This window comes from Paroedura picta, chromosome 7 (assembly GCF_049243985.1).
Source record: "Paroedura picta isolate Pp20150507F chromosome 7, Ppicta_v3.0, whole genome shotgun sequence".
NCBI lineage: Eukaryota > Metazoa > Chordata > Lepidosauria > Squamata > Gekkonidae > Paroedura > Paroedura picta.
The window spans coordinates 59,807,876-59,834,687 of record NC_135375.1 but is presented as its reverse complement, the minus strand read 5'-3'; the positions used below and the strand labels follow the sequence as shown (position 1 = coordinate 59,834,687).

Below are 26,812 nucleotides of genomic sequence, written 5' to 3'. Positions count from 1 at the left end.
ACTAATGTTACAGGCATTGGTCCAGCACTAGCAACACTTTTTCGATTTCCAAATACATGATGGCCATGTGATTGCAAAATTAATTGTAGATTAATGAGGGGAATAGTATATGTTTTGAAAATCATACTTCTAATAAGAATTTATATATTTATTTGCAGCATTTCCTAACATGTGAATGCGTCTATTCTATCTACATAATACAAACTATTTATTAAAGAACAGCAGCACAATATTAAATGGGAATGGTTTCATGTTCTGGCCATAGGACATTTCATTCTCCATCCCTTGTTGGCTACAAGCTCTGAACCAGAAAGAAATTCTATTTGATTCAGACAGAAAGGAGTCCTGTTTGCTTCAACCAGCAAGTAACAGCTGACATTTCATCCTTACTCTCAGGGACTGAAAAGCTCCTTCTGACTCAAAAGTTGTAAAATGCTGTGGCTATGTCTACACATTACAATGACAAAAGAACTATCACCCCAAATTCCCTATTGGCTTGTACCATAGGTTTTATGGCACTTGTCCACCATCATCACCAAATCATTTCTACTACATCCTCATTGGTAGAAGAAGAAGGGCTGTTTTTGGCACTCTGTTTTTATTACTCAGAGGCCTACAATCATATATCCTTCATCTCCCTACAATGGACACCCTGTGAGGGAGGTAGGACTGAGAGAGCTCTGAGAGAATTGTGACTGACCCAAGGTCACTCAGCTGTCTGCACATGGAGGAGGAGTGAGGAATCAAACCCGGTTTTCCAGATCAGAGGCCTCCACTCTTAACCCCTTCACCACACTGGCTCCCAGACAATATATTCACTGTAATTAGGAAAACGTGACATAGTGCAGTGGGTAGATATATTATGGGAAGGAGAAATTTCAGCATCTGACAACCCCATCTGCTATAACACACAGCTCTTTTCTCAAAGAGGTGTTGGTGGATATCTATTTAGTTACAGGGATTGATCCACAAGACCAACATTAGTTTCCTAGTAAACCTCAATGCATAACTTCAGCTAGCTTTATAATAAATTATCTAATTCTTTCCACCATTAATCTCTCTTACATATTCTTAAATACATGTTGTAGATGATACACAGGAGTATCATTTTGCTTATAGTGTAAGTAATAATTCTTGCCTAATTATTTTTGCTAGGTATCAGACACTGTATTCTTAGAATATGAACTCTTAGCAGCAGGATACTTGAGAAAATAGAGATAGAGCTCCAGTTCTAGAGAATACTGACTCAGATATTCCATTTACTTATCTCTACATAAAAACCATTTCACGTAACATTCTCAGGGGAAATATATAGCCTGTGTGTCAGGTAGTGATTGTCCCAGGTTCCACTTGTTTTGATCAGAAAAAGTTTATTTCGTACCTCTTTTTTCCTTGGTCCATTATACATTATTTGCGTACTCTAACTTGTTGATGGTAAGTTTCATCTGTTACTCCTACTCAGATATTTTGGAGATGTAGTTAATTTACATGTTTCACTCTTCGTTGACTGGCCAACACCAGAAACTGACTGACAACAAACTAGTTATGTGTTTGTCACCAATTTGTTTTTTATTGGAACTGGTAACTTTCACAATTTATAGTAACAGAACGACAGAAAAATAATGTTCACTATATACAGCCTTTGCACAGGCTACTTGACTATACACAAGGCATAGTGATCATGACAATCAAATCCTCATAGTCATTTGGGCACAAAAAGACACTATCCATCAGACATTATGTGAACATTACAGTGAAATGACATCACAAGTCCAGTGAAAATTCAGCATAATACAAAACATATCAATCTACTGCAAATGGGATCCTTTAATACAGTGAGCATTTATTCAGTAGTAATTTAGCCAGAATCTGAAGCAGAAATGTGTTGGGTAGTTATAAGTCTTTTAAGTGAAGCAACCTCTGCAGACAAATTTGCTATGCCCTGCTTCAAATACAAGTTTTCTGTCTCAGACACCTTGTAGGAATTGTCTTTAATATCACCCACTCCAGATTTGCACACAGTCTGAATTTTGTCAGTGAGTTCTTTTTGATGGTGCCAGTGTTCTGGCTTCAGAGACCAGTCCTGGATGTTAGTCACTTGAACAGAGAAAGGAGTGTGGGAAGTATGTACCATATTTTGTACATTGTGCTTTTCAAGCTCAAAATGTCTTTTCGATGACATGTCAACCGGGGATGACAGTTTCTGGGCAGTATCAAATTCATTGTCTAATGATTCCACTTTGATTTGCATAGCCTTGGCCTTAATTCGAAGCTTGTGAGGCAGTGCTGAAGAGCTCACCTCTGGAACCTTAACTGTAGCATGGGTATTTTTAAGTTCAACAGGAGAGTGAATTGGGCCTTTAGGAACCTGCTGCTCATCTTCTCCATCTGATGACTTCCCTACAACACCATCATCTGCCTCTGAAGTTCTTGGAGAGTTACTGGAGGATCTGTTAACTTGCAAGAGAGGAGGAGAATGTGAAAACCCATTGAAGTTGCTTCCCATGTAGTTTTGATACATCGATGATGCATAGGAGTTTCTTTCATCTCGTGAATCTCTGGTATAGTTTTCTAATTCCATAGGCTCCTGTTTTATTATTTGGAACTTACTTTCAGGATTTCTGCAATTAGTTTGTATAGGGCTTGTCTGGGCATGATCTACTGATGAAACTTCAGAGACATCAGATAAAGAGCTTTGTGGTGAGTGCTTAATGACAGATATACAACTACTGCCCACAATAGATGGCTCATGTTCATCTATGAAAGAGTTAATGCTTGATTTGGAATTCTGATACTCCTGAAAATACACAGCTGTTGAATTACTGAGCTTCTGAACTTCTTGGGCATATGCAGAAGAGCTAATTAAACCAAACTTTAGCTTCAGTGAAAGTAACTCAGCTTTCAAAGTGGCATTTTCTTCTCCCAGTGCAATTAGTTTGTTCTCTAACACAAGGTCATTCAGCCGACGCTTTTCACGAGACCTTTTGGCAGCTTCATTATTTTTCCTCCTTTTTTCCCAGTACATAGCATCTTTCTTTTCATCAGGAATGAATTCTCGTTTTCTCCGGCATGCAGAAGATTTGTTTTTTACAATGCTTCCTTCATTTAGTAGCATGTCTTCACCACTTGCTAAGTCATCAGATACGTCGGTTAATGTGGAATTAAGTACCATGATTTTGTCCACATTGCTACTTGTATCAGCAGGTGCTTGTTCTGTTTTAATGGACTGCATTTTTCTCAGCTGCATCAGAAGCAATTTTTAGTAGCTGTGCAAATAGTAACTGAACAAATTAATATTCTAGGATTCCTTGAACCATAACAACTGAGTGAATATAATAATTTTAAATCCATAAGCATTCTTCCACTTGTTTCATATTCTGAAGCATCAAGTTCTCTCTTCTGGGTAGATTCAACTGGCAATCGTCTAACCAACCTGTGGCACATAAAATAATTATTATTATATATAATCATTATTATTCAGCATATTCAGCATAAAAATATAATTATTATTATTCAGCATATATATATATATAAAAATTAATCAAACAAAGGATATCCAAGACATAAATCTCTAAGCAACTTCACCTTGTTAGGTAAATCTTAGTAAAGAGACATGGTCATTTAATACCTATTGTTGGGAAAATAATAAACACAATACCAGGGATTAATTATATATCATTTGCAAATAATGCTTTAGTACCTTTACATGACAATATTAAGCTGAATGCATGAACACTTTCCATTTATCTAATGATGCAATCTTCCTAGGGTGGTTTAACTCAATTGTATTTTACTCCTAAATACATACGTATAGCATTGAACCATTTCTGTAAACTGATGCTGCTATAAACAGATATCTATAGTGAATCTAATCCGTTTGCTCTCCCTCTGAATTACCATTTGTTAGATGCAGTATTTTACTAAATTCAGTCATCACAATGTCATAAATAATGTTGAGATTATTTCAGGCTGATGCATAAGCATCCAAGCCCATAAGAAATATATTCATTATCAAGAAATTTACAGTGGGATTTCTGTTACCACATGCAAGAAATTATTATAGAACATTGAGGAAAGAACATAAGCTGTTGCTAGTTTGTGACCTTTCTGTCAGGAACCTTGCCAAGCATTATGTAGGGGGAGTTGGTTTCTAATCATCCTGCACTGGATGCCATTATAGAGAGTACTTACAGAGCAATCCATTGACCTCAATGGACTTGTAATGGTGTAACTCTGCTTATAATTGCACTACTAATATACCAAGTGGCAGCAGATGAGCTGGAGCAGCAGAAATCGGTTATCACCGCTGAGAAGTAAATGAAAAGAAGCCTGATGCTTCTACCGGCAGACATTGTGAGGTGGTGGTGAAAGGAGAAGGCAACTGGATCACTGTTTTCCAGGTACCATGCTGCTGTCTACCTGCATCCGATATGGTGTTATCAGTCAGTGCCCATGTTGGCAGAAATACACTAAGGTCATGCTGTACATTAGTATTTCTTAAACCGAGGTCCATGGATATCAGGGGAATTGAATGTTTGGGCTAGTGCTCTGAGGTGATCTTGGAAGCTAGGTGACAATAGGTAGTTGTTCTGAAAGGGAGGAGGCAATCCTTTCCCCCTTCCCTTCATTCCTAGAGAAATGTGAAGGCCTTGTTTGTCTTATCTTCTGTCCTTACAAAACTTGCTGAAATCTGATATTCTACACTGGTTATGGCATTTACAAGGCTGCACTAAGTAGAAGTAATGTCTTCTTAGAATGACACTTCTTGGGATAGATTCAAATGGGTAGCTGTGTTGCTCACGCCCTGACTAAATCTTTGTTGGTCTTAAAGGTGCTACTGGACTCTGATTATACTGTACTTCTTGGGATGACAATGTTAAAGTGTTTGTACGTAAGATGAAAAGGTGTCCTCTGTTAGATTTTCCACATAAACGTTCTGGTTTATACTTTGTGAATGAAAGCTGTTTCTTGACCTCACTTCGGCCACTGTATTCCTAATATACAAGTGTTAAATGGCAGTTTGGAAAGTCACAAATTAGGAAAGATGTGTATAGAACTATTCACATTTGCTGACAACAGGAAACCTGATTTAAATATTCTCATTCATGAATGCCAGAAGTTTCCCTTAAATTGGTGATTGGACTAACATGTAGGTCATCCAGAGCAGGGGTCCTCAACCCCCGGTCCACGGCCCGGTACCAGGCCGCAAAGGCCATAGTATCGGGCCGCCAGCGGCCACACCTGCCTCCCCCCCCCGCAGCGAGATGGAGGGACGCAAACACGCACGTGCGGAGCCGCCACGCATGCATGTTTGTGCCCCCTGCTGGCAAAAACGCGCATGCGCAGCAGCTCCGCACGTGCGCGTTAGTGCCACCTAGTGGCGAACATGCGCATGCGCAGTGACTGCACGTGCGCATTTACATGCAGCTGCGGCAGCCGGGCCGCCGGCTCTCTCTCATCCTCAGAGGCGGTCCCCGACTACAAGAAGGTTGCGGACCACTGATCCAGAGGATTTGCTGGTACACTCTTCAGTTAGCCCTAAATCAAATCCCATAGAAATTTACAACTACTTATTTAGTTTCCTAGTTTCCTAGTTTCCTAAAGACAAATGTAGTGACCATTTACATGGGTGAGGGGTATGTCAAAATCTAAGACTTGTTATAACAGTAAAGATAGTTCCAGAAATGCCCATGTCAACTTTGACACCAGTATAATTGAAAACCTAATATCCTGCTGGGTTTGCAATAATGCTACAATGAAAGTTAGATAGTAACTTGAAGTAGCTATTTCAAAATGATTTGTCAGTGCCTTGACAAATGTCTTGGTTTAAAATCTTGTGGTTGGGCCCTAAGAACCACAAATGAGCGAGTGCACAGAAGGGAATGTTGCTGCCTACCCTTTCCCAGTGCATCTTCCTATGCTATAGGATCATAGAGTTGGAAGAGATCTCCAGGGTCATCTAGTCCAACCCCCCACATAATATCTAAAATAATAAGAGTCAGGGTCCATGGGGAATGATAGGGGATTCCAAAGAATGGCACAGGGAGCTATACCCAGAAAATGAAACAAGCAAAACCACCAGCCCCCTCATACACCTGACCCCTTTCTTTTTTTTTTTTTTTTTTTTTTATAATGATTTTTTTTATTTTCATAAAGATAGAAATATAATCATCATTTGAGAATATACGACCCCACATTGACTCCACAGTGATATAAACTTTTGCCCAAAACTCTAAGAGCCATGAGTCTAAGAGCCGTCCGCATTTCCACTACATTAAAAAAAAAAAAAAGGCCTGTTTAGATATACAAAAGAAAAGTTATACAATCTAAGAGCTATCCTAGCAGATATTTCTAGGTTTGAGTTAGATGCTTAACATTAAACATTTCTTATAGCACAGTATGAGTTTTGGCCCTGTATCAATACCCTGATGAAGGGAGAGGAAAGTAGGGCTTTGCCTTAAAGATGTACAAAGAAAAAAAATTACAAAAGGATTTCATAATTTCTCCTTATCCTTAATACAGATACATCTACAAACCATTTATACTTGACCCATTCTAAGAGCCATCCTGAAAGGTATAAGTTGAGAGCTTTGCATTTTCTACAGATCAATATGGGCTTTGGCCCTATAACAATACACCAATAATAAAAAAAAATAATAAGGGGGGAAAGCCCCATTTTATATTTCCAACGCTAACGATTATATTACCTATATGCCTACTAAGAAAAAGAAACAAGAGAGAAAAAAGGCACTGCTTCCCCTTTTTCATAAAAGTAGCAATGTAGAATACAGTATATGTTGTTAATACAGAGAATAATAAGATTTCCAGGTTTAGATTAAATGCTTAACATTAAACATAAAACAATATAAGCTTTCAGTCTTCTATAGCTTCTCCTTATCCTTGGTTCTGATACATCTACAAAACAATTTATGCTTGACCCATTCTAAGAACCATCCTAACAGATATATTTTCAGATTTAAGTTGAAAGCTTAACATTAAACATTTTCTACAAGTCAGTGTAGGCTTTAGTCCTAGGACAATACACTAATAGAAGAAAGAAAAAATAAGGGGGGAGAACCCCATTTTACATTTTCAGCACTAATGATTATATTACCTATATGCCTACAAAAGAAAAGAGACAAGAAAAACAAGAGAGAAAGAGACACTGCTTCCCCTTTTTCATAAAAATGGAAATATAGAATACAGTATAACATTAAACATAAAACAATATGAGCTTTCGGTCTTCTTAAGGGGGTCTCATCTCGAGGCTTGCTACATCTTGTCGTTCCCGTAAAATTATATTCTGTCCCATAGGCCTTTGGCGTAGAAAGTGCAGTTGTACTCTTTCCCGCAGAGTATGCATCGATAAATCTTGAGGCCGTTGCACCTCCTGGACTCCAGTATCAATACAATTTTTTCCCCAGAGAGATCCTTTAAATCGGTTTCTTTCACTGCAGATCCATATTTCTTTTGATTGATTTTTGTACACTGTTGCTTTGAGATGGCTGTATGTCTTTTTAAAAAGGGTGTCCTTATCTGGGCTGCAGAACTCCGGCATCCCATTTTCCGTCTCCAGAATTTCAGATTTCTCTTCTACTGTTGGTTTTCCACCTTGTTTAGAGCTGTCATCAGCCACTGTTATTGATCCATTATTCCTGTTAAAGACGTCTTCCTTGGCATCTTGGATCTCCTTGAAGATATGAATTTCAGATTTCTCTTCTGCTGTTGGTTTTCCACCTTGTTTAAAGCTGTCATCAGTCACTGTTATTAATCCATCATTCCTATTGAAGACTTCTTCCTTGCCATCTTGAATCTCCTTGGAGATATTTTTGATCAATCCATCTAAGAATACTTTGTAATCTTGGGTTTGTATCTCTATTAGATGAGCCAATCTTTTTAACATAGACATGATTTTGACTTTTAAAAAACCCGGCCTCAAACAATTTTACAAGTGGCCAGTAGAGGTCCTCTGTTTTATCCTCTAATGTTCCGGCACAGGCATGTGACGTATTAAAGTCAGTTAAGGCACAGAGTTCTCGTGAGATTTTCCCATTCACAGCTCTTATCTTCTTATCTTCGAAAACCAAAACAATTACAATAAGAGCTTTTGCCAATTAATTCGAGTTGATTTGAGTCCTTCTTCTGCTTAGTTAGGAGAATTAGCCTGCCTCTTAACGAGGTGGCTTCAGGCAGAGCAGAGTAAGAAGAGGGGGGAAACAAAGGGCTTTGATGCAGGAAGAAAGACGAAGAAAAAAAAAACGAGAGATACTTGCAGTAAATGATGTTTTGGAACTCAGCCGATGTCCTCCCCTCAGTTCAAAGCGTTCATTTGTAGTAAATCATCATGTAGGGTTGAAGCAGATACTTTAAGATTAAAGAAAGAAAAGAAAGTCCGAGGTAGAAAATGGCAGTCGTCCTCTGGACCTGGAACGCTGACAGCCTATAATCCGGGGAGATACACTCCCTAAAGGATTGGAGACGGCCCCAAGAACTTCCTGGGTAGAAAGGTGAGGTGGGGTTTGCGTACCCCTCCTCTTTTCTGCCAATTGCTTGCACAATTGACCCCTGTCAGGCTTCAGAGATAGCAGAGCAGATGCCCTGCCACCCTCTCAGGACGACATCTTTAGCCACACCCCGACCCCTTTCTAAACTTGGTCAATCATCTTCTAATTTCATATATCTCTACGATTTAGGGTCTTAGTGTTTGTTTAAATATAAACAAACAAGCTTTGTAGTGCCGTCTTAAGTTCTCCACCAAGGGTTCTCCCCTCCCCTCTCCTGGGAGCCAATCTCACAGTGAGGGGGCCATGATGGAAAAGACATCCTAAGTCTGGAAACATTCAACAGACTACAGCCTGAAGAATATCGTTCACCAAAAATAGTGAATATATGGGAGGTGATGTTTTTTCAGACATGTGGGATGCAGGTCATGAGGGGCTTTAAACATCAGCATCAGCATCAGCATCTTGAATTGAACTCAGAAACATGTTGTTAGCCACCTTATGAGTTTATAGCTAACCTTAGTAAATGCATGAATCATAGATCCACACTGGGCAGTCTATTTAATAAAACAACATGTTGTGATAACATAGATCAGGGATGGGCAAACTGTGGCCCTCTAGATGTCCATGGACTACAATTCCCATTAACCCCTGCCAGCGAATCTGGAGTGCCACATCTGGAGGGCATCCGGAGGGCCACAGTTTGCCCACTCCTGATATAAATCATATGATGGGTGGGATCCCAATGATCCATGGATGAAAGTTGTGTCCATTACTGGACCAGTACTTCCCTGCCTCCCCCATCCCACTGCAGCCCACTGATCACCCTGAAACATTGCTGCTAGGGAGCCCTGAAAGAGCATGAGGGTGAATTGCAAAACTCAATTGGTGGAAAGATTGGAGGAAGAAAAATTGGTGACAGTCACCCGATTCTGTTAGTGAAATTTATTGTTGAAATATAATCCACTATGTTCATATTTTGTAACTTTAAAAGTCTCCAGTCAACTGATTTCTTTGTGCTCATTTTAACTATCCGAAGCAATGCATAAAGGAATATATAAAGCATAAATCATCTATGTAATTAATACCTAAATAAAATAAATGCAATTCATTGCTAATAGTGGTTCAATTTATGTAACAGACAAGATAGTGAAGTAATTAGTGAAACAACATACCACTTGCTGACTTACATGACCAAATGTCAAAAGTTGTAATAACACAGCTCAGGTTTTCCATACCCCCAAAACTGTCCAAATTAAAATGGAAATAAAGATCTAAGGTAGGACTATCAATTCCCCACTCCTCTGCAAAAAAAAGAAGAGAAAATAAAAGAAAAGAAGGACAGACTAAAGTTGTAATCCTTACCCTATGCAAACTCAGCAGTCTGTGGAGCAGCATCTCATAAGAAGCCAAAAGTTACCTCGTCCTCAACTAGGATAAATGGCAGGAATATATAGTTGGTATGCCACAGCTGGACCAAATGCACTTATTTTGAAAGGCACATCCCTCTAAATGGAAGCCATCTGATGCCATATTGTAGGGCACACAACAGGCCTTGTTTTCCCCCCAGGACACTGTCATCTGGTTTCAACAGAAGCATAACTGCAATGGTGAATAACAGTAGGTGGTTGAGTCAGACAGTACACTCAATGAGTGCATCTTTGATGAAGTGGGAGAAAGCTGTATGTGGTGATATATATTATCATCCTACCTTGTACAGGACTGTAGCCTAAACAAGCTGTCCCCAACCCCCGGTCTGGTACCGGTACTGGTACCGGTATCGGTCTGTGGATCAGTCGGTACCGGGCCACGGCTCCTCCTCGTCCTCCTCCCAAGCTGCAGCCTCGGGGGCTGCCCTGCTACTCTGCCGCCAGCTCACCTTTGATGCTCTCTGGTGGCCGCCATGGCTGGGGCTCCCCCACGGCGTGGCACTGCGCAGCTGCTGCTGGCAGCCGCCCCTCAGTGGGTGGCAGGAAGTCAGGGGTGCCAGAAGTAAAGCACGAGGAGCAGGGGCTCAGGCGATGGCGGCAACGTCCCTCGGCAAAAGACTACCCCCTCGGGCCTCAGTAAAAGTGTCAAGCATTGACCGGTCCCCTGTGATAAAAAGGTTGGGGACCACTGGCCTAAACCATTCATTGCAGGTATTATCTGCCTCTTATCAGCACTGAAGAATACATTTGATTCTTTATCCTATAACTAAGCAAAATGGAATCACTTTGTAGCTGAATTTCCTTCCAGCATAGCATCCCATTTCTAGGCTGAACTGATGAATACACTGAATATGCACTGATCAGAAAAGAAAGCCAGTTTCATAAGCATTACTTTATAATGATACTGAAACCCATATTCCAAACAATTTCAAATGGGGACGAGTTTAGACCATGTTTGTTCAAAGAGAGAAACTGATTTTTTACCCTATATAGTTTAAAAAATTATCTGAATTATAAGGAAGCAGTCATATAGTGCAACTTCCTGTGTCTTTGTAAAAATATGGTTGAGGTCAGGATTAGATTAAATTTCTGATAGCAAACATTTACAAAAGTTAGGTGATGTGGTTTTGTTTCTCACATTAGGTAGACATTTTAGAACAGTCTTTTTTTGTCTGTGTAAATGAAGTCAAATCTGCAATATTATCAATACATATCAATGCCTTATCAATGTCTACATTGACATATTTTGTTCAAAATGAGCCAGTAGTTTTCCAAACAAAGGAGATAAAGCCCTCATTAGTCAATCTGTAGTGTATGGATCAGCCCAAGACAGCCTTTGTGTGTGTAGTGCCCAAGTTGCAGCTGACCTGGTGACACCAGCAAAGAGTTTTCAGGGCAAGTGAGATGCAGAGGTGGTGTGCCATTGCTTTCCCCAGCACCTTCTTCCTTGGTGGTCTTCCCTCTGAGTACTGACCCTGCTCAGCCCCCAAGATCTGACAAGGTTGGGCTATACCATGATGCCTTTCTTCCCATAATAGCCTGTAAACAAATTAGATTTCATTTGATAATAATGGCAAAATGCCTTCAACAAAAACAAGCCTGGCTGCAATCTATAAATTCACTGGGAAACAAGGGTATTTACACATGAACTAATGAACTGTAATGACTTTTATTACTTTGTTTCAAATTCTAACATTTTCTCCTATGATTAATTTTGCTATTATTTTACCACTCCCCCATAAAGTAGTCTAAAACCAACATTTAATACTGCCTTACATTAGTAAGTCTTGAAAGATCTGGAGCTTTTAGAAATGCCATTAAAGCTGTTTGCAACATTGTCATTTCAACAATATAACAGCCAATACACAGCCTTGTAATCTTAATGTTCCCAGCCTCCCCATATGTATGAATTGCTAAGTCATACTTTTAAGATGGCAGCTATTTATTGGTGACTAAAAGGATCATGGCCTGAAGCTTTTGGCCTGAGTGAGCCCAGGGAGAGACAAGAAGGGAGAGGTGCCAACTGTACTTGCCGCGGCCAGGTGTCAATATGCTCCTCAGTACTACAGGTGATTGCTCTTGGAGTCATAGAATTTTTTTTTTTTAGAAAATTAACTGGGCCACCTCAGATGTCTGGGATAAAGTGTGCAGAAAATGGCCCAATGACTGAGAGTCTGAAAGCCACATCCTCAGGATTTGGTTATAGTCTTTAACCTACTCTGCCTCATACCTTCTCCTCCCAATTCAATATTGAGGTAGCAATGGAGTTCTGCTTGTAATAACAGAGTTGAAATTTACAAACTCATTTACTTCAAATTATGGCAGCTTCCCCCCCCCTTCCTGTTCCCTACTATATTTTACCATTGGAAACAGGATCAGATAGCTCTGTGAAACCTATACTAGAACTAGCAGAAAAGCCTGTTGTACAAAAAATACAACAGGCTCTGGCCTCCTCTTCTAAGCAGGCAGGTCTGCCGAGGCCTGGTGGGGCCAGAGCAGGGCTGCTTGGGTGAGCTCTGGCAGAGACTTCCTGCCTCCCTTCCTGCGACCCAGGCAACTCCACCAAGGCCTGGTGAGGCTGCAGTGGGGCTGCTCATGGTGGGGCTACCTTACCTGACTGCCACCTCCTTGTGCAGCTGGAAGGCGGAGGGGGAGGCAGTCGGGGACGGAGTCTGCTATACCTGATGGGTCCTCTGGGGGTTGAGTGCCCTCCCTGAGGGTCAGTCAGGGAGGTGGAGGCACACACACACATACATATATAAACTCCCACCCTTTCATGAAACCCTCGACTGCCTTTCCCAGTGGCATTCAGGCTGTGAATGGCAGCGAGGGCACCAGAGTGCTCCTCACCCAGTGTGTTGAGGATGGGTGCGAGTGAGGCCAGCCCAATCAGGATACCTGATTGACTTGTACTGTTCCAGAGTCCAGAAGCAGAGACTGGACTGGCTCCATGCAGGACAGCTCTGTGCAGATATTTATACAGCTAAGCGTTAAAGATGAAAAGAGCAATCATGACAGCCATGGACTACAGTTTGACCACCCCTGCTTTATAAGGTGTGTGGTGCCATTGGCCAAAAGTGAAAGTCACCTAAATTTGGATATCCTATGAACACAATAATATTTAATGTTACTTCCCAAAACTTATTGAAGTAACACATAAATTAGAATTTGGTCTCTGATGTTATTAAAAAGTCTGGTACTGCTGGTGATACAACCTTCTTACAATTAAAAATGCTGTCTGAAGTGTTCAAAGTGTTCAAAGTGTTCAACTTATAATTAACTTTTAGACCAAAGTAAACCAGAACAATTGTCTTTTTAATATGAATAAATCATATCCATCATGCAAAGACTGTACTATTTATATAACAGCAAATGCATAATAGTTAATAATATATAATAATCCAAGTATTGCATGTAATACTACAGAATTACCATATCACCTACCTCTAATTCAGCTCATGGTGCAATTTTACCATTATGAGTTATATATTTAGCACTGTATCAATAATTAAAAATTTATTGTAATTTGTACTGGCAGTCCCGCCTGTTGGCCACTATCAACAAGACTGCTCCTAAGCAGCCTCTCTGTCTTCGCCTCAAACAAGCCCCTTGGTATACCCAAGATCTTTGGGAGAGGAAGAAGGAAGGGCTTTGGCCCTTCTTATCTGCGAGATCACCTATCTCCTTATGACCCCTATAGGGCACTTTGCTCTGTGCGTAGGAATTTGCTGACTGTTCTGGGCCCCTGGGATGTTTGCCTGGCCTCGATCAGAGCCAGGATTTTTTTCGGCCCTGGCCCCAACCTGGTGGAATGAACTCATTGAAGAGTTATGGACCCTGTTGGATTTGTCAGCTTTCCGCAGGGCCTTTAAGAAGGATCTCTTCCACCAGGTGTATGGACCTGGAGATATCATCGGCGGATCTCTTAATATCAGTTAGATCATGACCCTTGATCAATGAAAGAGAGCTGGCCCCAGATGGACAGTGGGAGAGGTGGGGGGGGGGGGTTAGAACTCTGTATCACCATCTTTTAATGTTAACATAAATGTTTATTGTTATCTTTTAAGGGGTTTTAGGGGATTGGACTGGTTTTTATTGTTTTATTGTAAACCGCCGCAACTCCGAATGGAGTGAGGCAGTATATAAATATGAAAATAGGTACAACTATACTTCTCCCTGGAGAAGAGCCTAATGCTGGGAGCGATTGAGAGCAAAAGAAGAAGGGGACAACAGAGAATGAGGTGGCTGGGTAGAGTCACTGAAGCAGTCGGTGCAAACTTAAATGGACTGCAGGGAATGGTAGAGGACAGGAAGGCCTGGAGGATCATGTCCACAGGGTCGCGATGGGTTGGACACGACTTCACACCTAACAACAACAACAACAACAACAACAACAACAACAACAACACTTCCCAAAGGCAAATTACACAAAATACATGTTCAAATTATATTTTAGGCAGCATTTAACTGGGAGCAAAAAAATTGCAGTTGATTAAAGCGGTCATTGTTAAGGTTAGTGAACCCACATTTGATCATTTGTTCCCTTCCCATTTCATAAGTCTAATTCAATGTTCTTGTTTATGTATCTAAAATAAATCTGTAATATTTGAGTGAGAAAACATATTGTCATCAGCAAAAACTAATTTCACAGGAAAGGCAAGCAAACATGTCCAATCCTAAATCCTGACTAATAGTGTCAGCATTGCTATCCAATGCCTTGTTCAGCAGAGAGGAAAAGAGATCCAACTCTAAGGTGCAGATAACGCAGCAACTGCAGTCAAGACCACAGTACCTCCAAAGTAGCCTACCAATCATAGAGTGGAGTGACACCCCACAGTAGCCACAGATGGAAGGAGTCAACTAGCACATATAACTGCGGACACACCTCTGATATCAATCTACCACCATTCATATGCAGAATACTACAAGAAAGGGCAAAAGAAAACCCCAGAAGACCCTCCCTGCATGGTAAACCACAAAGTAAGCAATAGGTATCTGGACACAACTTGTGTTTTCGCTCTCTCCCTTTGACACTTGTTCAAAGTGTTCAATTTTTGTGCTAAGAGTTCTCTCCAGTGCTCCCATCATAAAAGCTCATATCCCATAGATGTGCCCATCAAACAAGGGGAAGATGTGGCATGCCCTACCATCAGAGATACAGATATCCTAATTGGGGTTTATGTAGTGCTTGTAAGAACTATAACTGGCTGCAGGCTTAGTTGGTATCTCAAGCTGTGCCATGGCTTGAAAAAATGGCTGAGGATTTTCTTTCGTCATGGCTTCTATGTTTGCTATTATAATACAACACTGTTCCTGGGGACAACCTGGAGGGGACTGGAACACTGACTACACCTTTCTCATTTTCCATTGCCTCCAGATATGCCAATGTAACTTGAAAACATACCATTGTATCGTGATGTTACACAGGCAAAGCCTGTGTAATCCTATGCCATTCATCCTATGCCATGTATCCTATGCCATTCAAAAAACAGGGGTTAGGATTATGATGTAAGTATCAAGTCCTAGGTGGCAATTCCTTCATTTTTTATATTGATATATATTCATTGAGATGAGACAATTAGTATGAAAATCCCCCACATTCATACTAAATTTATGTAGTTTTTCCTGATGTTATTTCCCAGTGTTCATTATTATTTTTATTAAATACCTCAAGCATCTTCAGATAACAAAACTTTTTTGTTATTTACTTCCTGAAGAGAAATCTAAAGCAGTGGTCCCCAACCCCCGGGCCGTGGCCTGGCGCCTGGCTGAGAAGCCCTCGGCGCTGGGCCGCGGCTCCCTCTTCCCACCCACCCCCGCAGCGAGAAGCTCGCCAGACCATGAGCAAATTGGCCGCTGAAGCAGCCGATTAGCTTGCAGCCCAGCAAGCTTCTTGCTTTGGGATGGGGGAGGGAGAGGGAGCCGCGGCCCGGCGGCTTCAGCGGCCGATTTCCTTGCGGCCTGGAGGGGTGCGGAGAAGGAGCCGTGGCTGCCGGCATGCTGGCGGCGCAAACGCACATGCGCGGACTTGCCACACATGCGCATTTGCGTCCAGCGGGGGTGCAAACATGCATGCACGGCAAGGCATGCGCGGGTTTGCGCCCCTGCGGGACGCAAATGCACATGAGCGGCAAGGACGCACATGAGCGTTTACGCAGGAGCTGCTGCGCGTTCACGGGGCCCCGGGTCGCCCTCTCCCCACACCCCGGCGCAGCGGTCCGCGGCCTGCAAAATTCTGAAATTGATCCTTGACTAAAGTTCCTTTTCTATTTAAAACAGATGGCTTACTGCTGGATTAATCTGAATGTATTTCCATTAGGTCAAAGGTGAGGGTGAGGTAGTATATCAATCACAGATCTCATAGTTCATGCTGATTTCCATGATGCCTGTGAACAAGCATCGTCTGGTATACTGTATCCACTGTTAATTGGTGTACGCTCAGATGACTATTGAGATCAGGGACACTATCTACATTCTTCGGTTAACATATTGCTAAATGACGAAACCATTATGCATCATGATTTTGTTTTCAGTAGGCCAGAGATTTACCTATGCTCTATGCTCAAACAGAATTTTACTATTTTATCATAGATTACAAAGATTTGCAAAGATTTTAAATAATGTAGAATTAAGCATACCAGACAAATCAGCTCCTTCCTGGATATTTCACTGGCCAGTCCCTGAAAAGGAAATGATGCAACCAGCAAATCTGGTTCCAGGTAAAATTTCCCTGGTGAAGACTGAATCTGTCAGATGCATTGATTACATTTTCACTTTCACAAGAGTAATAGTTTTGGAATCTATGTAACAAAAACTCATCAAAAATATGGCAGAAAATTAAGTGAACATTTACTTAGAAGAATAACATAGTACGGAATTGATAGAACAGTTGCCTATACTAAGACTATGTACATACTATTTATTGAAAGTAATGATCAAACTCCTCCTTAGCACTGGTAGGGCATCCTTAAATAACTGTACAAATGTAATAGTGAAGTGGCTGAAAATGGAAAATCTTGTTTGATCTATTTTTCTCTAACTGCAGAACTAATCTCAGATGAGAACTGGATTCTAGAAACTGTGATCAGAGTTCCACTCATGGAGCAGATCTTTCTCACATCTCTTTCTTCTTCATGAAACTCCCTAGATCTTCCTCTCACTTTCCCAAAACCTGTTCCTGAATTGATGCATAAGTAGAAATGTGTTCTGCTTGAAGAAGGGTTGATTTGGATCCAGGCTTTAGAACTGGGGTCCCCTATATGGTACACACAGACACCTTTCCTGGTACTCAGCAGGTTTTTTAGAAAATGGGCTGGGCCAGGTAGAACTTTGCCCAGCATGGTTTCTGATTGGCTGAGCACCACAAGGATATTTATCATTTTACAAAAGACACAAAAATTATAAAGATCAAATGTGACTTCAGTCACTCCCTCAGTCATTATTATTACATTCTGAAATGTACTGAAAATGTATTTGTTCAGTTTTTTGCTTTTGACAACCAAACCTGCCACCCTGTTGATTAAAGCTATAAATATTTCACTGGAAATGTTTCCCGACTGACGTCCAATTTAAACTGAAATCATTATTGGTTTAAAGTCAATTAATGTTTTGTCCAAGAACTTGCAGTATTTTTCTCTCATACTAGAATAGACTGAAACAACCATGGCAAGGTCATCTGGAAAAAAAATGTTAAGCTGATGAGTCATATCTGTTGCTTAACAATATGCAGTAACCGTATAACAACACAATGTATTGTTCAGGTGATTGCATCACAGTGATGTTATAATAACTGCAGATGATAATGATAATGTAACCAGTCAGCCATCTGGAAAATGAACGTCATTTCATAAATGAAATTTGCACAATCTTTAGTAAAATAAGCCCACCTTAAAATGAGCTAAATGTACATGCTTTGTTTCATGTTAAAGCACAGCAGTGATTGATGGACTGAACTCATACTGCAAACAGTCTTTTTCTTCACAGGAGGAGACAAGCCATAAGAAGCCTGAGAAAGCTCACATTGCTTTTTGATGCCTCTCAGGTCATTTCCTTAAGGGAAAAAAAATCAATTCCGGCAGAAATCAGAACCTGCAAATCCAGGAAGCTGAGGACTATGAAGACTAGTTAACAATCCCTGGAGAATAAGGAAGGCCAAAAATAGATGGTAATTAAAAACTGAAAGGAAAGAATAATTGTTGGGAAACTACACAGTAATGACCAAAAGGACCTTTGCTGAGGATTATTAGTATCATCAGGATCTGAAATAGCAGAGGATATGGTGATACTTGAAGGCGACAGCAGGCCTGTGGCCCTAAACATGTAAATGGAGATTCTATTTATTTGTCTCTCCACACTAATTTTTAAATTCTGGCCTTACACAAATAATGAATGTCCAGTCTCAGTTTCATGCACACACACATGCACATGCACACTCTATGTGCACATACACATACACATACATACACTATTCAAAGTAAAATTCTGCAGAAATGATAAATTATGATAACTGATGACATTTAAGCTGTGGAACCAAAATCACAAAAATGCACACATATAGCAACATGGAAAACTGAGGAACTCAGTAATATCAGAATCTGGGGGTAAGTACAAAAAGTAATGCAGAAGATGTAACAAGAAGCAAGGCTTTGAAACAAATTGGGATGCCTGAAGAACAGGTTCTCAAACAGAACACTAATTGGGATTGACATGCGAATGGCAGTCAACATTCAGCTGTGGAGACACATAAGAACACGGACTGGGAGCAAAAACCAGTCCAGGACACAGAACTGGCTCCCTTGATAAAATACCTGCTTCTGCAGAATTTCTTGGGAATATTTTCAACAAGTAGGAAGGTATCTGTGAGGATAATATAGCAAGTACAGCCAGTGGGCCTCAGGAAACAACTCAAAGACTGTACCAGTTACACTGCTGTTCATCGTGATCCAAGAAAGGTAAATTAAAATAGAACTCCAGTCCGGACAACTAATACAGTTACACAGGGCCAGCTACAATTAGGGAAAGCTCAACTCTTTTTTGCTATTCCAAGTGGACATAACACAACCCCTCTCTGCTTATGTTTGTAGCTGCCCAGCTCCCAAACAAGTTAATCTTGGAGCCAGCTGTGCAAAGCTCCTATTGGAGCTCAGTAGTCCACATGGGGAGGGACAGCAAACCTCTTATGATGCCTCACTGAGGTGAACTGCAGACAGGCTCCACAGCCTAGCAATGGGCACAAGCCATGCCTCTTAGTTGGTGCCCTCTGTCAATGTGGCATTCCATCAGCTACTTGGATCACTTCGGTGATGAATGCAGCCCTGGCTACTAAAATCTGACCCACTGTATATTCAATATTGAGCAAATTCTAGTTGAACTAGGTTGTAATTTGTCTTTATGGTGTGCTACTTACTCTGCTACAGTTAAGATGCAGGACAGCCAACTAAAACTGCAATGTAGAATATTCCAGTGTTTATATAATCCAGTTTATATGCAAGTATATAAACAATGAACACTCACAATATATCAGGAAACATATTCAAATATTCATCTATGTGTACTGGAGTAACCACAATCCACTACTACGTGATGTATCAAAGAGATGTAGTCTTCAAACAGCACACACATATCCTGCAAACAAGAGTTAACACTATATATGTCTTAAGTGACTGATGTGATTTCATGCAATTGCACATGATGAATGTCTGCTGCCCGTGGCATTTTCCAAAAATAGGTACCAACAGTGACAGAAATAATGTTCAACAGCACTATCATGTGTGAAGGTTTCTTGGGGCACCAGTTACTGGAAACTTGTTGCCTGTTAACTTTTTAATAAGCTTTTATCTACAACTCCTTTGGGCAGTAAAAAGCAGGGTACAAAAAAGACATCTTCTAGAACTGAAGTGAATTTTAAAGAGTCTTCTCAATCTCTATATGGCTAGTACAGGCTGTAAATATTAGCAAGAGACTAAAATTCAAAATTTAACATTCTAGAGAGCAGACACGATAATTCTGAAGAGGCACTGTACTATATGGATAAAGAAACAGATATAAGGAAGCCTCATGAATCCAATGGGTGAAAATATCTGACAGAATTTGAAATTGCAGACAGGCGAGCAATGGTCAATAGCACAAGAAAGGCAAGACGGGAATATAATAGCAAGACTATGAGCCTGTCATCTTGCATCAGTGAAGAACCTTCTACATGGATTAAGCTAATGTCACAGGTCCATCCCAACCATATGTGAAGTTGAGGAGAGAGCACCAATACACTTCCTTCCTTCCTTCCTTCCTTCCTTCCTTCCTTCCTTCCTTCCTTCCTTCCTTCCTTCCTTCCTTCCTTCCTTCCTTATTTTCAACATCTGCCAAACTTTGGTTGTGGAATGAAAGGTCAATCTTTGCCTGGAAAGTGCCTTTCAAGTAATGATGTTCTGACACTTTGTTGTTTTCCAAAGAGTCTGTGGAATATTATGAATTGTTTTTCAATTAGGTACAAATCTTAGCAAATCTCAAATCCAAAAAGAGCATATGTATATGATACAGGTGTCTGGAATGAAGTCTGCATAAAACATTTAATGCATATCATTAAAAACATAACAAGTGAATGCATCCTTGTTCACATGACTACAAGAGCTTCAGTTTTGCTCAGGATTCCAAAAGAGAGTGTGTGTGCGTGTGTGTGTGTGTGGGGGGGTAATGAGCTCTAAAAGTCTAACCTAAATGTCTTTAAATAGTAATATATTAGCATTTATTCCATTATCGTTATTGGGGGAGCCTGACTCAGAACTGCAGCCATTGGCCTGGCAAAGAATAATTTGGTTTAGAGCATGCTTTTGTTTCTAGGGATACTTGTCCAAATTCTGCCTGCAATACAACATTTGATACACAACATTCATATTTTTCTTACAAACTGGGTTATTATCGGGCTGGCATTAGAACAATGAAATCAACAGCAAAACTGCCTGCTCAATTCCATGCACAACCCAGGGAAGTCTGTGGCAAAGACTTCCTGACATTCTTTAAAATGTTAAGTGTATGCAAACATCTTTTGAATAAATTGGGAAATTCACTAAAATTGAAAGTATCAGAAATTCTAATAGAAACAGCAAAGGCCAGAGTGGAAGGAAAAAAAACCAGAAGTATCCAAATAGTTTTAATATATCAAAGGAAAAATATAAAAGGCTATCAAATAAAAATGTCAAAATTATATTTGCTGGGATTTTTATCATTAGCTGCCACTGAGTGTGGTTATATTCTGTTTCCATAAGGGAATAATAACAACTCTGACATTTCAAGTGGGAACAATAAGTTATAACTATCTCTTACCACCAGTGGAATGTTCTCATTTTTAACCAATGAAAACAACTGTGCTCTGCCTGTAGCTATTACTACTATGGGTACAACTGGGGTCCTACTTAAACTTCAATTCTGTGCTCTGTGGGACATCTAAAAACATGCCTGGACTCCTCTGTTAGTTTGCTAAGACTTGTTTTCATGGCAACATTAACACCAGTGGAATACCAATTATTTTACAGCTTCTGTGGGAAGGGGGGGGGCTCTCCAAATGCATATGCAAGCACTGGATACTGCTGAACTAACAGTACCAGTGGCTGTGAAAATATCCCCAGTATGTCACAGGATTTGTCAGCGTGTCCCAGTCAAAACTCCTGTCACTTTGTCAATAACTTTGTCAACAGAACAAAGTTTGAGTCTAGTGGCATTATTTTTATGCTACAGAGATTCCCAGCCCCACCCAGGGCATTCTATCGAGTAGTCCCACATATCTGAAGCAAAGCCTTAGCCCTGGAGTGGAACACTGGGAAAATTGAAGTTTTGCTGAGAAACAACTGCACCATGTTGGAAGAGTGGGGAAGCTGACAAATCGGACTCCCTTAGACACAGTGCAGCGGATTTGGGCCTTTCTGCCACACCGTTTTCATTTTTGGAAAATCTAGTTTCCGCTTGGGCTCATGAAAAGTAAAAGCACGCAAACCGAGGTCATGCAAGTCGGAGAGAAGTCTGGGCCCACCAAAGCCTTGCTGACTGGCAAAGCGGAGTCTGACTGGCTTCACACAGTTCTCTCCGCAAGCCAGGAGGGGCAGAGAGAGAGGGGGCGGAGGGAAGGAGGAGAGGAGCGCTCCGCTCCGCTCTGCCCATCCGCCCTCCCTCCTCTCGTCCGCGCGTCAAACAGCGAGTACACACACTACGTGACTGGAGACGCATCCCTCCCTCCGGCCGGCTTGTTCTGCTCTCGCTCCCTGTCAGGACACAAAACAACTGTTCGCCTGCCTTATTTACTCCTCTCGCCTGCCCTGCTCGAGCCAGCCAGCCAGCCAGCCTGCCTCCCCCTCCCCCTCCCGCCCCGCTGGAGCGCTGCCTCGTCTCGCTCCCCCTTCCAGAACAAAGGAATGCGAAGCGCGGCGGCGGCGGCGGCAGCGCCCTCCAGCCCTCTCCGCCAGCCAGCCAGCCAGCCAGCCAGGCAGCCAGCGCGCCCTGCCCAGTCGCTCACAACCAACAGCGCCGAAGGTTCCGCTCTGCCGCCCCCCCCCTCAGGTCCGGCCGCCGCGCCCCTCCCCTCCCTCATCGCTGCCCGGGCCCCGGGGGGGGGGGGAGGGGAGAAAGAAGCGCTTGAGAACCGGAGCTGGATTTTTCTTGGTCGGACCCCGCCGACGGAGCGACCGGAGGGATTTCCCAAAAGAGGGTCGAAATGTGCACTTTAAATCGGGGAAGTGGCTCGTGAGTCACATCTCTGAAGAAGTTCAGATTGGCATTCACACCTGCACCCATAACGGAGTTACAGACAACAAAACACGTTGGATCCCATTCTCTGCCCATTCCCCGGAGAGCGGTCGCACTGGATTTGGAAGCGACTCCAGATCGGGGCCATTACCCCTCAGCAGGGCGAAACTGCCACAAAAGTAAAGCAAACGCCTGGAAGGCGAGCGAGGCTTTATTAGGAGGCAGGTTACGATCTTCCATTGGAAGTCTGGTCATTCGACATGTAATACTGACCTAGATCAGTCTCCCCCCCCCCCGCCTTTTGGCGTGTATTACAGAGATCACAACGTTGGAATAAGAACACAAACATCACACACCCCGTCAGGCTGACTTCGCCGTTGCTCATCGCAGTTTACACTGCCGATGAGATCAGACACGATCTCGCTTTTCCCGAAATGCGTAATAATCTCCTAAAGGTTGTTTTTTTTTTTTTTAACAAGACAGCAGGGTGGGGGGGGAGAGAAAAACTATACAAGAAAGGCAACACCTACCAAACCACTTGATGTCTGGGCGAAATGCCTTCCTAAAAATACCAGCCTTATCAAAACGTCTCCGAGGGCGTGGAGTTCAAAACGCAAGCAAATGTCCTTGAACGTCTATTTGCACAGCTCTGGAGAAAAGACCAGAAATAGCCCATGAAGCCACAATTGCTCAAATGTGATAGGGCTAAATATAGATGTGCGCAATTTTCATTTTAAGGGACATGGCACACATTCAAGAAGCCGCGCTGCCTCCCTTCCCACTTTCCTTGAGGAGGCGGGGAGCCGCGGGGGGGGGGGAGCGGAGAAGGAGAAGAACGACTTTGGAAATCTGCGACTGACATTTTAAAGGCTGAGATTGCTCTAGTTTCTCTGTGGCGAGATGTATAAAAACGCACAATTAGCTTCCTAGCTCGACTGCCAGCAAATTCTGCGGTTACATAATGCAACATTTCCAGGAACGATCAGGAAACGCAGCGCTTGAAATCCAAGTGATCGGGAGAAAGAGGAATCGTTTTGCTGAATTTAAGTAGAAGGAACACATACAAAACAAATCCCAAACCGGGAGAACGAGGTGATTATTATGAATGTTGGTTTTACAGCTTTTTTTAAAAAGTGTGCTTTTAAAAAGTGTAACCCATCAGTCATTCGGCTTTTTCAGAAGCACATTCTCAGAGCGATGCTGTTGTAAGAAAGGTAGCTCGAGATTGAAATCTGGAACGCTGCACCAAAATTAACAAAGCACCGCACGCTCACAGAATATCAAGCGCTTGCCCGTAATTCACAGTGGACAGATTATGCAATCTCTGAAAGAACAAGTCCCCCCCCCCCCCGGGCGGTTTAGACATTTAGATGGGGAAACGTATGCGTGTCTGTTTCTATTTTTAACAAACCCTCGGATAACTACATATGAACATCTGCAAGAAGGCATGTTTTTCAAACACCTTTTGTAAAAAAGGAGACAGAACCCCTTTCCCCTCTCCCCCCAAAATGACAATACAGAATGCCAACTTTCTCTTCTTCGTCTCCTCCAGCCCTCCTACTCAGACTATAAGCGTCCTTCGCCCAGGCCTGGCTCAGCGTCAGGCTTCACTCCCCCCCCCCCTCACTCCTCACCCCTCTTCTCCTCCCAAACATCAACTGCCCTCAAACAAGGAGACACATTATGCAACAACAATGTAGCCACTGAACAAGCCGCCGCCGCCGCCGCTCCCAGTTGACGAGCTGTTCAAAGGGGCGCTGCAACCAAAGCAGCCGCCTTAAGGTGGCGAGTCCCAAATGTTGACGTGCCAAAGGGGGGGGGGGGAGTTACGAGGATAACAGACAGATTAGACGGCAGACAGGCAGAAGCGTGTCTTTTCTTTTTTTTTTTTTCTTTTTTAAGAAAAAGCCAGACGCACGTGTCTAGCGATCGCGAGGTAAGAAAGGGTGATTGACAGCGCGAGTGACAATCCCGTGGCAGTGGGAAGCCACCCCGGCACAAGGCATTGCAACGTCTGGTTCTCTACCTTGCCAAGCTCCGCCAGTGGAGCGGTCACTGTGCCGTCGCCGAAGAGCCCTTTGGCTTCTGCCTGCTTCCTGCTCGAGCGGGTGGCCGACTGCTGGGGGCTGTGGGGGCTGTGAAGCCTGAGGGGAAGGCCCCCCCGAAGAGCTCTCCCCGACGACAGCGCTGCCTTCTCTTGGCACCCCCAAACCGCTCCCGTGTCCGGTGGCAGCAAGCAGCTAAGCCTGGGCAGGGACAAGAATGTGTCTTTCGCTGGTGCTGCTAATACCGTTGCTGTTGCTGCCGCCGCCGCCGCCGCCGCCACTGGAGAGGGATCTGTGTTAGTAGGTCAATACTGTACACTCCTCACAACGTACAATCCTCATGCCAGCCTTTGCAATGATTGGCGGCCGCCCAGCTCCAATCAGAGCTCAGGGCTTTCCAGAGAGCAGCCAATAGAGGTTTCCGGGAGGTAAGGAAGGAGGGCAGGACCAGACTTGAATTGAACTCCGCTCCCCCTCCCTCCTCTCCCTCCTCCCTCCAAGCCCGGTTGGAGCGGTGTGTGTGGTACAGTAGATGTATGCGCTGGGTATTGCATAACTAGGCAGAGCGGGAGGAGGAGAGAAGAGACGGCTGCTGACATTTACGTAATGGCCCAATGGAGAGCCAGCGAGGACGGGGGGGGGGGGGGGTGGAGGCTCTGCCCAGACTGTGCAGTGCGCTCGGCGCTCTTTAGTCAGCTTGCCGAACTGACATCACAGGCGAGGAGGCTGCAAATCACTGTGCCGGGAGGCGGCAGCTCGTGCTCGATGTTCACGCGCCCCCCCCCCCCCCATGCCAAGCTGTCCGGAGCAGAGCCATTTAGGGGCGGCTTCGGCGTCAGCCCGGAGGAGGCAAACGCTGCCCGCTTCCTACGCGCAATAACTCACGGCAGCACCTCGCATTTAAACCACACGCTGGAAGAAAATGAGAATTATATTTGGCAACCAGATTAAGATGACCTGATTGTCCCACTTTTGGAGGGACATCTAGGGGTACCTAGCAAATTGTACTTATGTTGAAATTAATGTATGTATGTATGTATGTATGTATGTATGTATGTATGTATGTATGTATGTATGTATTACAATACTATTTTTGCGTTCTATGTGTTCTGTGAAAATTTTTGTTGCTCCATATAGACCAAATTTTTAATCAAGAACCCCCCCCCCTCCCTGTCAATGGTGTCCCGCTTTACCAATGTTAAAATCTGGTCACCTTAATCCAGATATAATTCAGCGCTCCAGGGGAAATAGCAGTGGTCTAAACGGTCTGTTCAGTGGGGCCTACTCCCAGGAATCCGCTGTTAAAAGCCCACTACAAAAGTTGTGCATAGGATGGAGGCTGCTATGTGAAATTGCCGGCTGTGCTGCCGTTTTGATGTGTCTATGAGAATCTGTTTTGCCTCCCTTGGTGAAAAGTTTACCTCAAGCATTTGTCAACGCATTTTCTCAGGTCTAATTATCAGTTGAGGATTAGCACACAGTTATCTGCTGTTGTTTTTTAATCAAAAATTTAAATTAGGTACGCAAAGAACATAAGAAGAAATCCAGGCAGTAATGTTACTGACATATTACATAAGACCTCAGAGCTCTTGCAGAACTTGCCGGATGTATAGCTGCCCTGGCATTGAGTGATTCTCTAATGAATTAGGTTTACTCATTGGTTATCAAATAAGTCTACTGGAGATAGGCTGGTTGATTAATTGGGTGTGTTTCCTGCTGTTATGCCAGTTGGCATATTGTGCTACAGGCTACAAAGTACATGATGTATGCAGGAGGACAGAACTAGGGGCTTTCCGCACCGGGATCTTTGTAGCAAATTGGTTGCTGAATGAAAAATCGCCATTTAAAATAGTGGAATTCATCGTTATGCATACCTGCCTTTGTAGTGGAATCCAGTTGCGTTTTGTAGCGTTTCCCACAGGCTTCCAGTCTCGGCAAAAATCGCTAGAAAGGAAGCGCTATTGCCAAGCTCGTCCCACCCCTGGCCGTCAAGCAGCCAATGGGCAGCCGTTAGCATGCTCCCAAACAGCCCCTTTCCCTTTAAGAAAGTTAAAAAAAAAAAAACACACCCATTGCAACGAATCTGTGTTGATTCGTTGCAACG

The 26,812-nt window shown here is 42.7% G+C and overlaps 1 protein-coding gene across 3 annotated transcripts; it reads right to left on the bottom strand.

Moving 5' to 3' along the window:
* Positions 1-1,350: 1,350 nt before the first annotated feature.
* Positions 1,351-25,048, bottom strand: NFIL3 (nuclear factor, interleukin 3 regulated). Of its 3 annotated transcripts, XM_077344485.1 has the most exons (3): positions 24,690-25,048; positions 23,194-23,312; positions 1,351-3,433 (listed from the first exon to the last, which is right to left on the bottom strand). In XM_077344485.1, the coding sequence occupies exon 3, from the start codon at positions 3,245-3,247 to the stop codon at positions 1,859-1,861; it is 1,389 nt and encodes a 462-aa protein (XP_077200600.1). In that variant the 5' UTR covers positions 3,248-3,433; positions 23,194-23,312; positions 24,690-25,048; the 3' UTR covers positions 1,351-1,858. The 3 variants fall into 3 exon arrangements, with proteins under 3 accessions (XP_077200600.1, XP_077200599.1, XP_077200602.1); XM_077344484.1 differs by lacking the exon at positions 23,194-23,312 and having other exon boundaries at positions 24,690-25,047; XM_077344487.1 differs by lacking the exons at positions 23,194-23,312; positions 24,690-25,048 and adding an exon at positions 9,867-12,259.
* Between the last annotated feature and the right edge of the window lie 1,764 nt (positions 25,049-26,812).